This window comes from Plecotus auritus (genome assembly GCF_963455305.1).
Source record: "Plecotus auritus genome assembly, chromosome: 9".
Classification (NCBI taxonomy): domain Eukaryota; kingdom Metazoa; phylum Chordata; class Mammalia; order Chiroptera; family Vespertilionidae; genus Plecotus; species Plecotus auritus.
Genome location: NC_137783.1, coordinates 74,253,617 through 74,263,858, shown reverse-complemented (window position 1 = coordinate 74,263,858; position 10,242 = coordinate 74,253,617). Strand labels below are relative to the sequence as shown.

At 42.7% G+C, this 10,242-nt stretch overlaps 1 protein-coding gene across 7 annotated transcripts in view; it reads right to left on the bottom strand.

Moving 5' to 3' along the window:
- Positions 1 to 633: 633 nt before the first annotated feature.
- Positions 634 to 10,242, bottom strand: part of USP28 (ubiquitin specific peptidase 28) — a 68,411-nt gene continuing 58,802 nt past the window's right edge. For 2 of the 7 annotated variants that reach the window (XM_080642676.1, XM_080642677.1), the window contains exons 18-26: positions 9,673 to 9,812; positions 9,324 to 9,509; positions 8,197 to 8,292; positions 7,323 to 7,501; positions 7,128 to 7,206; positions 6,263 to 6,342; positions 5,601 to 5,724; positions 3,722 to 3,917; positions 1,018 to 2,193 (exon numbers count right to left, since the gene is read on the bottom strand). In XM_080642676.1, coding sequence (XP_080498802.1) covers positions 2,018 to 2,193; positions 3,722 to 3,917; positions 5,601 to 5,724; positions 6,263 to 6,342; positions 7,128 to 7,206; positions 7,323 to 7,501; positions 8,197 to 8,292; positions 9,324 to 9,509; positions 9,673 to 9,812 — 1,256 coding nt within the window. In that variant the 3' untranslated portion in view covers positions 1,018 to 2,017. Of the gene's footprint in view, positions 924 to 1,017; positions 2,194 to 3,721; positions 3,918 to 5,600; positions 5,725 to 6,262; positions 6,343 to 7,127; positions 7,207 to 7,322; positions 7,502 to 8,196; positions 8,293 to 9,323; positions 9,510 to 9,672; positions 9,813 to 10,242 lie in introns of those variants that run through there. The other 5 variants (XM_080642678.1, XM_080642679.1, XM_080642680.1 and 2 more) reach the window with 3 other exon arrangements.

The window sequence follows — 10,242 nt, the reverse complement described above, 5'->3', positions numbered from 1 at the left end:
TTTACAAGACTACCCAGTACAGCTGAGCAGTTGTTAAAGCACAGGCTGTGAAGTGAGGGTTAGTGTCCTGGCTCCACAGCTTATGACATCTGACCCATCATCATCCCAGGTTGTTATATGAAGTGAAATAATACAACTGTGCACAGTATTCAATAATGACAGGGATTTAAAAGTGAAGGCAAATGGTTTATAATTTTAAGCAGTAAAAGGTAATCAATAGGTTAAGATAATTGATTAATTTCCCATGAAACAAATCTTTGCAGTAACCTTAAAATACAGATACCTCTGAATATCTATAAAATATGACCAAACCATTAATTTTATAAAAACATAAAAAATTGAGTTAAAAGCATTTTTTTTTTTTTTTTTTTTTTTGCCTTCTAAGTTTGATAAATACAGAGTGGATCACTTACATGCAATACTAGTAAATGAGATGAAAAGTTATCAGTCACCACTAGGTGCTGCTCAAGGCCTGTTGTCTGCTCTTATTTTATCCCCATTAAGCTTCTTAACCCTTTAGTCTCCTTTTTTCTTTTAAAAAAGAAAGACACTTAACAAATGTTTACCAAGTCCATCCATTTCCAAAATAGAAGACATATATTTTAAAAAAGGGCCTTACTGCACACCAAAGGTAAAACAAATTCTTTTATTGCACATTTATAAAATCTGCATAGTGGTATCAAGCGTTCTTCCCTCCCACAATTCCTTCAATCTGAAAATTCCGTTAAAACACAATATCCAAACTGGAGCCTTTTAAAAATGGTTAACAGGAGATATTTCTCTCTCTACATATACATATAGATTTCTTTTTTCTTTTTACAAACCCACATCCTTTATTTTTTCAAAACAAAAAGGGAGAGGGCATCAAAATGTTCTTTTGGGTCAGCAGCAGCCTTAGACATGTTTCTGACAATTTTCAGGCCCTAGAAAATTCAATCGTTAAAAATGATTAAAATGCCATCTTTAACCATCAGTTTGATCTCTGTTTCTATGGGCCTGTGTTTGTTTTGTTTTGTTGGGGATGGTGGTAGTGGGAGGGATGAGTGAAACAGGTGAAGGGAAATATAGCCAATAATATTTGGTAAGTTTGCATGATGACAGATGGTTACTAGACTCAGTATGGTAATCACATCGTGGGTATATAAATGTCGAATCCCTGTACTGTACACCTGAAACTAATATAATATCGTATACCAACTATACTTAAATTAAAAAAGTAAAGTAAAATAAAGGCTCCCTCACCAAAAAGAACAGGGTCAACAGTAGGAAACACCCGAGAGTTTACATACACTCACTTTCCCATTTAAAAAAGAAAACAACCACACAAACCCACCACCGTTAGTCAAGTTTCACAATGTTATTCCATCTAAAATCCTTAATGCTTTTCTTTCTTTCACTCAGGAGGTTTTCTGGTTTCATTAAAAATATAAATAGGAGAGAGAGAAGGAAGGAGGCAGCTTTCTTCTGACTTTTCCACATCATTCAGCCACATGACCTTGTATTCTACCCACATGTAAAAGGGCGGTGGTTTATCAGTAACCTGACTTGCCATCCTGCCAAGAGCCAGGCAAGGTTTATATTTCTTATCTCTGGCAGTTAAGAATTTTCAAATGTCATTTGTAATAACTAGGAGCTGTTCATCTGGTTCAGGTTCCAGTGACTCACCCTTCTATTCTGCTGTCAAAAATATTTATGGCTGAAGGATCATTTAAAAAGTGGTAGAGGCTTAGAAAAGCCCAAGCATTCCCGTGGGCAGAACAGGCCATCTTGGGTCTCCGCATAATTCAACACCCCAGTGCACTGCTCCTGCCTCTTTCAGGAAAACCGGGCTAATGATTCTGTTCCTGAAAAGTGCAATTTTATTTTCAATCCTTTGTTATACATACAGCATGGTTGGGGTCTGGATCTGAATCTTCCTTTTCACCTAATTCCTCTCCCAAGGTAAACACTGGGTAACAGACTTCTGTTCAATGGGCAGGCAACCAAAGACCAGGGCAGGCCCTGAACACATGACCGCTTACTTCACGGTCACAGCTGAAACCCCTTGAATTGACTCCATAACGGCTGCAAACCGGCTGCAAAGGTCATAGGGAGAATTGGGTCGAATAGTTGGAGGCTCCTTCAATACAATGATTTCTGCAGAAGGATCCAGAAGCCTGGGTAGAAATTCCCCTAAGCACAGCTGCAGATTCTCTGTGGAGAGAAAATGATGGTTACATATACAGCTAAGTAGAACTCTAGTGAAAACTAATTAAGTCTGAAACTCTATGAGAAGGCCCTCCAGACAGCCCACTACCCAACCACAGAGCATTGCTCTGGCAAACTAACAACAGATGGTGGTGACGTGCTCAGGCCCAACCAGGAGCAAAGACCGACTTGTCAAGTACACCAGAGCTTTAGGTCGTGCTGCCGGCCACCTGGCATATGGAAGAAAAACACTGCGCTGACTTCATTATGGACAGGACAGATCTTTTACTCATTCTTTTAAGCTTTGAGAAAGCAGATATAACACTCCGTATCATAAATATAAGGGCACGATTGTCTTTTAAATGATTAAAATATACAGTGTATACACAGCGTACTAAATAGAGCCATATATCACACATGGCCTACACAAAAATTGAAGACATTAAAAGGAAAGTCACACCTACTAATTATAATAGAATTTTCAATAAATACTATAAACTCGAGCACTTTAAGAAGTCAATAGAATATATTTTTTAAAATATATATATTTTTTATTGATTTCAGAGAGGAAGGGAGAGGGAGAGAGAGAAACATCAATGATGAGAGAGAATCCTGCACACCCCCTACTAGGAATTGAGCCTGATGTGCCCTTAACTGGAATTGAACCTGGGACCCTTCAGTCCGCAGGTCGATGCTCTATTCACTGAGCCAAACCAGCTAGGGCAGTCAATAGAATATCTTTACATCAGTGAGAAGCTAAGAGAGAAGATTCATATTATAATATACACCAACTTTCTAAGTCTATCAAACTCCCCTAAAAATAACTAGTTTTAGGCTCCCTCCCTAAAATACTTAGGACAAGCAAGAATAGTCCATTTACTAACTGGCTGCAAAGGCATCCTGGTTAATATGATAGGTCTTGATAACCATGCTGCATAAATGGATTTCTTTTTGTTGAATTTTCACCCAAGGATATTTTCCCCATTGATTTTTAGAGACAGTGGGAGGGAGAGAGGAGGGAGAGAGAGAAAGAAACATTGATGTGAGTGAGAGACATCAATTGGTTGCCTCCTGCACAGACCGGGGCCAGGGATCGAAACTACATCAGAGGTACGTGCCCTTGACCAGGAATTGAACCCTCAACCCATCCGTCCACAGGCTAACGCTCTAACCACTGAGCAACTGGCCAGGGAGCAGCATAAATGGATTTTGATTTTTAAACTATGCAATTGGAGTCCAGATTTTGGCAACTGAAAATTAATAGAGGTCGGACACTCCTGGAGAGCTGTGATGTTTCACACAGGGTTCCTGGTCGTCTGGAGACACCTCAGAACCACAGAGGCAGGGAGGTTAGAGGAGCAGAGGCCCAGCTTCCCCACCTCAGTAGAGCAGGTCCACTTCTAACTCCCTAACCCTAGGGGTTCCCATAATCCTTTGGCAAGGTTTGGCAACCTGTGCTATAGAGTGAGCCCACTGTAATTTCTGTCATTCCCAAGAACCTTAGAGATTACTGGGAGTGCTAAAAGCAACACACCTGCAATATCTTGCCCCAAGTAAGAGCACCAGTGTTTTCTCATGACCTCAATGGCATCCAAGTCATCCTTGGAGATGTCATTATTGATGATGAGGTGAATGCAGGGAATGATCAACTCATTCATCACTTTAATGCCCTCTGTTACTGAGTGGTCATCATTGGTTTCAAAGAGAGAAGCTGCTTTGGCATTCAGCTCCTACATATAAAAGAGTGAAAAAAAAGTCTGAAAAGATAAAAAAGAACATTAGAAGATCCTAACAAGTGGCTGCCAAACTTTACCGCCATTGGAATTGCCAGGGGAATCTCTAAAAATCATGTTGCTCCTCCTCCACCCATCAGCTGCTGTCATCGGTATGCTGGGCACTGGGACTTGATAAAAGCTCCCAAGGTGATTTTCAGGCAGCTAAGCCTCTGACCCAGTGGCCTAAACTTCCAAGTCAAGAAAGGCCTATTCAATGGCCCTCCATCTCCACGGAGCGTCAGAACCACCTGCAGAAGACAGGAGGCTGCGCAGGCCCCGGTCTGGCTGCCTGGGGAGGGGCCTGCACATCATCCTCGCGTGAAAGTTCCCCAGGTGCTTGTGGCGCACACTGAAGGTGGAGAGCCAGCCTGGGAACCATCCAGTTCACTATTACTGCCTACCCGTGGAAGCTGAGCAGGACAGGCCAAATGTAACCTGTGTTTGGTGACTTAAAAAATAAAAGTAGCTCTAATAAATTCAGACCCACCCAATCTACAAGCCTTTCTTCAGCTTCCAAATGCCCTGCCACACCTATAACCAGAACAGAAATCAAATACAGACAGTCCTCAGGTTCCGTCGAACTCGTCGTTTTGTCGTTTCGTGGTTACATCGCCATCTCCCATTTATTTATAAAAAAAAAAGTTCCGTCATTTCGACGTATGTACATATGTGCTTTTTGTTTTTTATTATTTATTTACCGCAAGTAAAGGTCAGGAATTATCTTTCTTTTAAATTTTTTTTACTGTTTCACTTCATTACTGCTGTGTATGTGCTCCCTGTGAGTGATGTAAATGCTTTATATAGGTGGGTTCCGACTTACGGCGAAAATCGTGTTACGTCGAAAATCGTGTTACGTCGCGCCGTAGGAACGGATCTCCAACATAACCTGAGGACCTACTGTGTAAACCAGAAAATGAAGCTCTTGAGGTCGGTGTATGTCATGACTTAATCTCCTCCATGTGGTGCTAACAGGGCAGTGGTGGGAAGGCTGCCTGACCCCCGGGAGGGAAAGGGGCTCAGGAAAAACACACACACCACACAGCCTGTGGGCAAGCCTCCCTGCACAGTTTTCTAAGGACAAGCACCGCTTTAGACCTGGGTAGACAGAGGGCATCGGTCTGCCTGTCCTCGTGCTGCCGAGTGCGAACAGGCCAGGAGCATTCCCTGGAGTGTGACAGTGACAACACCGGAGGGCAGGCCAATTCTCAAGGCTCCTGACTTAAAAAAACTGGAGTCTCTTTAGAAGTCACTAGGACTCTTATCTACCAGCAAGGAACACAGAAGAAACACTGCATTCCTACAACACACATGTATTACATGTTTACTACGTTCCAGACTCAGAGAACACAGCTAGGAGAAAATCTGTGCTCAAGTACTCACAGGCTGGTAGGAAAGCAACGAGATGAAATGCAGGTACACATGAAGGGCACAAAGAGGTAATCCATTCTCATCCCTCGTCTACCAGGGACTGAAGAATGATATCCACTAAGTAATGTTAAATAATTTGTTCCAATGTTAAGCTCGTCTTGAGAGTTTGGGAAAATGTGAAACCTGTTGGAGATTAATTTCCTCCTGGCTTGCAGGGCAGTGGTAAAGACAATGAGCAACAGAGATCTAAGGTGTTACAGACAGACACACCAGAAGGCATTTCCTTCGGTATAAAGCGATCACCGACTCCTTCACGCCACGGCGGGGCCCCTTCGTCAGCAGAGTGGCATTGCTCTGGTAGGCATACACCAGGTAGGAGAGGGCTTCTTGGTACCTTAGGAAATGGCAGATAACAACAGCTGAGTGTCTTCCAAAACCCAGGGCTTACACCACCCTGCCCCTCAGACAAGGGTTTCCATGGCTGCATTATGGAAGTCTGAAAGGAGGGGGCGGCACCGAGGACTGGGAAAAGCCTGAGGGCCAAAGACAGCAGCCAGTCTCAGCTTCTCCACAAACTGGCCCAAACCCCAAGACCAATCCTGAAAGCTCCCTAGGCTCGGGACTTCCTGACAAAGACTGAACTAGGTGCTCATTGAGGGCTGCACCAGCTCTCAGGTTTACTGAGTTCATCTTAATTTATCACAAAGGAAATCTGGCCACTACATCTCTTTACTAATAAATCTATCACTACGTGAAGGATGAAAACACAGTGTGACATTCAGAGCAACATTAAGGGCAATACTGGGACAACAGAGGCACGCTGTGCACATGACAGGGTGGGGCATGCCCGTGACTCTCAGTATTCCTGGGTGGGGATCGATAAATCAGAGAGTCCCGACCAACAGTCTTAGCAACATGAAAGGCCAACTTACTTTTCTTTTTGATAGAGTTCAAGGCCTGTTAGGAGGTACACAGACACCTTCCGAAACAAACTATAATCTTCATGCCACCTCTGAAAAGGGATGACTCGTGTTAATGATTATGACCACAACAGACTACTTCCATACTGCCCACCCATAAGTTTTAAACTCTGTGCACATATGGCCAGGCACAAAAGCAACAAACACAAAGACTTCCACATAGAAACATATTCAACATTTAGAATAAGTCTACTGTTGACCTTAATTTTTAATGCCCTTTTCCTTCCATGGTATTTCATATGAGCTTTAGAATTTACCATCTTAATTTGCAGCACCCTCGTCAAAGTCACTCAGCTCTGGTTTAAATGAATGACCTCTCTAGTTCTGAGGAAACCATCCAGATGTGAGGAAGATGAAAGGAGAGGCCGTCCCAGTCACAGGACAACACTCAAGTTCAGTGAGTGTGGTGGGCACACCTTAGCTGGCACTGTTTTATGTACAATACAAAGCTTTTAAAAAAAACTTGTAGTTATATATGCACTTTAATGCACAGAAATTGAATTTCCAATATAAAAATATTATTTCCAATATAGGAAACTGTATTATTTAAAACAAACCCAAACTGTGAGTTCAAGAATTATATGCCTAGAACAAGGCTAAAGCACGTATTTAAGAAAAGGAAGTGCTGACTCACTGATGAAGATGGAATAAAGAAGCCTGTTATGCTGAGGGTAAGAAAAGATCATTTATCCATTCTTATTCAGGTGGTGTGTTTTTTTTTCAGGGGGGGGGGCGGGGGAGGACAAATCACAGAATTATAAGTTTTGCCTCAGGAATGAATGTTTGAGGCTTTGCAGATTTAGAGAAAAGACCTGACCTTGTACTCCTCCATATTCATGTCATCTGGACCGATCTCCTTCAACTTAGCTTGCGCCACCTTCATGATGCTGATGGACCTGTGTGGGACAAGGTTCAGGAAGCAGTGACAGCAGCCAGGGCACAGCTTCCCCTCAGGGAAGGCAGCCACACCACACCCAGAAGGAGGGGGTTCATCTGAATAGTGCCTTCTCACCTTTCATCATAGCTAAGATTTTTATCTGCAAACTGTTCCAGAAGGGTCCGCTCCACCACCCTTTTGGGTGCTTCATTCTGGAAAAAGTAGACGAGCACGTGCTGCAGTCGAGGGTCGCTGTGAGAGGAGGGCGCCTCCTTGGCAAGCTGGTAGAGCCTGGAGTACTCTTCGTGGAATGCCTATGAAAGACAGCTGGGAGTCAGAGAGGGCGCACTGTGGCCCTCTGCACAGACACTGATGCCTCAGGTGACAGAGGTTCCCTAACTCTGAGAAGACTCCTAAGAAATCCTTACTGAGGAATTACAGAGGCAACTATGGAGTCTGTAAGGTGTTTGCATTTCATAAGGGATGAAACTCTTCTAGCATCCTGGCACCAAAGACATACTATATTCATAAGAGACAGTTTTTCATAAAGTTCTCAGAAAAAAATATTTACTTTTAATTATTTCAGGGATATCCTTGAGTCCCAAGGACCCAAATCTTAAAAATCCACATAAATGCAATTTATTCATGTACCTTAAATTTTATTCAAGTACCTTAAAAAGCATGGCCCACTTTCTCATATTACAGCCCCCTAAGTACAAAGGCAATGTCTCATTAGCTTTATTACTAGACATTCCCTAAGAACAACAGCAAGCCCTCCCGGCTGGGTGACAGATGGCACTGCTCACCACGGCCCGCGTTAGTGCCAGGAGAGGAGGAGGAGCGATCGGTATGGTGGGCAGCTTATTCATTAGTTAGGCAGGAAAGAGAGTTTTACGCTTTACTTCAATGAAAGACATTTTTAATCCTATTGTTTACCAACTAATAGAATTACTGCCCCATTATTATGATACCTGTGGTATAAGGAGGAGAAATTAAAAAACGGAGATACCTTAATAAGCCCTGCTTCAGACCCATCTCGGTCAAAGGTCTGACGGGCTTTAGCTATGGCCAGGATGACCCCTTGCATGGCAGGGCTCAGCATCACCTACCACAAGAGGGCACAAAATAGACAAAAAGGAGAGAGGAAAGGTTCAAAAGAAGAGCATGAAAAGACAGGTGAGTAGCCTGCTGAAGAAAGCATGGCCGTGTGCTCCTTGGTCAACACCTACTGCAGGTCAAGTTCCACACCCATTCCTATGCACACTGACAGCATTGCCTTCTACACAATGTCAAGGTCCACACACTTACTCCTATGCACACGCACAACCCAAGACAAGCTATTTCTGTGCATTCTCTGTAATGCACAAATGACTAAATATGTATGTCTAAAACTATCTGTTATGGCACTGCCCAAGAATCAAGTTGAGTTAGAGCTATCAGTGAGGAAGTGTCTGAGGTGAGAATTCCAATTTAGTTCTGTAGTTTGGGTGTATGTCCTAAACACACAAATATGTTAGACTTTTACTAGGATGAACAGGGCATTTAAAATAGTCTGGAAACTAGGGGATACACAAATATGACTTTATAAAATGAAAACCTTTCAATAATTTAAAACTATATCTCACAGGAAAAAACAAATCTAAGGGGCAGGATTCATGATAGTTTATGTGCAGTGACAACTGTAAGGAGCACCTCAATCACGTGGGATTCTACAGCTTCTTCCCAGAGCTTTAGAATTAAAAACAATTCCAATTTACATTTGTTTGGCTCACTATACCTCTGGAAATTTTACACGTGGAGGAAAAACAATTAACTAATACTACCAAAGACAAACACATAAAAGGCAGTTTTTGTCCTAATACCAAATAAAGGACTAAATTCTATCATTCTGAGCCATCTAAACTCTGCAGTGGCCCCATAAATATACACCTGGGTAGATATATACTGGGAGCAGTGCACAGTGGGAACAAGGCTATCTTGTTAAAAACAGTAACTAAGGTCAAACCTGCTAGGCCTCGCGTCATTTGTTTCAAAAAGAAAATGTTACCCATCGCCGAACCCCTTCAAGCACATGCAGTGACATGAGAGGGGGTAAGACTGACAACAAGTAGCTCAACCCTGCACTTGGCTCTGTACCTCCTCATCATATCCGTCTGCATCAGCTCTAACCAGAATCCTCCCCACACTGGGAATCTCGACTTCAGACACCTCAGAATGAGGCGGGGCAGCAGAGTCTGCATCGTGAGCCTCTGGGGGCTGCTCTGACTGCTCTGCAAAGTCTGTTTCCGGGGGCAAGGGTTTCTTGGGTTCAGCTTCCTTAAGCTGCGGCAGCAGAATGGAGAAAATGAGTAGAAAAAAAAGGAGAAATAAAGAGGGACTGGTTAAATGCAGCAAAAACATAGAATCACAGAAATGTGAGAGAACTATGGAAATTACTGCTGAAAGCCCGTCCCTCTTGAATTGGGACTCCCTCAGTCATTCTCACCTCACTCAAGGCTGCTTCGACACCACTCTTCTCATAGGCATGTGCGGTGTTTGCAATGGCCTGGGCGGTCTGCTCCTTGACAATCACAGCATGCTCAGCCGACAAGCAGCGAACCCCATGGGCAGAGGCTCCTGAAGGCTCTGATAAAGAGATGGACACAGAAATTAGCGTCTGATGATACATAATGTCTAGAAGGCTCTCTAAAGGCAAGCAGGATGGACACAAAGTTGAATGTACAACCTTTCTAACAAACCTTTAAAAAAAATCTATGCAAGCTTCCCCTAGAAACTGTGACCACAAGGAATGGCTACTTCAGCAAAACCACTGATGATCCTGTAAAATTTAACGTGCTCCTCCTGACTTGGTCAGATGCCTTTATGCCAAGGTTTCCTACAAACAACATCTGTTAGGAAGATGGACTTTAAAAAAAAATAAATTTATATATATATATATATATATATATATATATATATATATACACACACACACACACACACACACATATGCATATATATATATTAAAGTTCTTGAGGTTTGACACATTTACATTTGCATACAGCATTACAATTA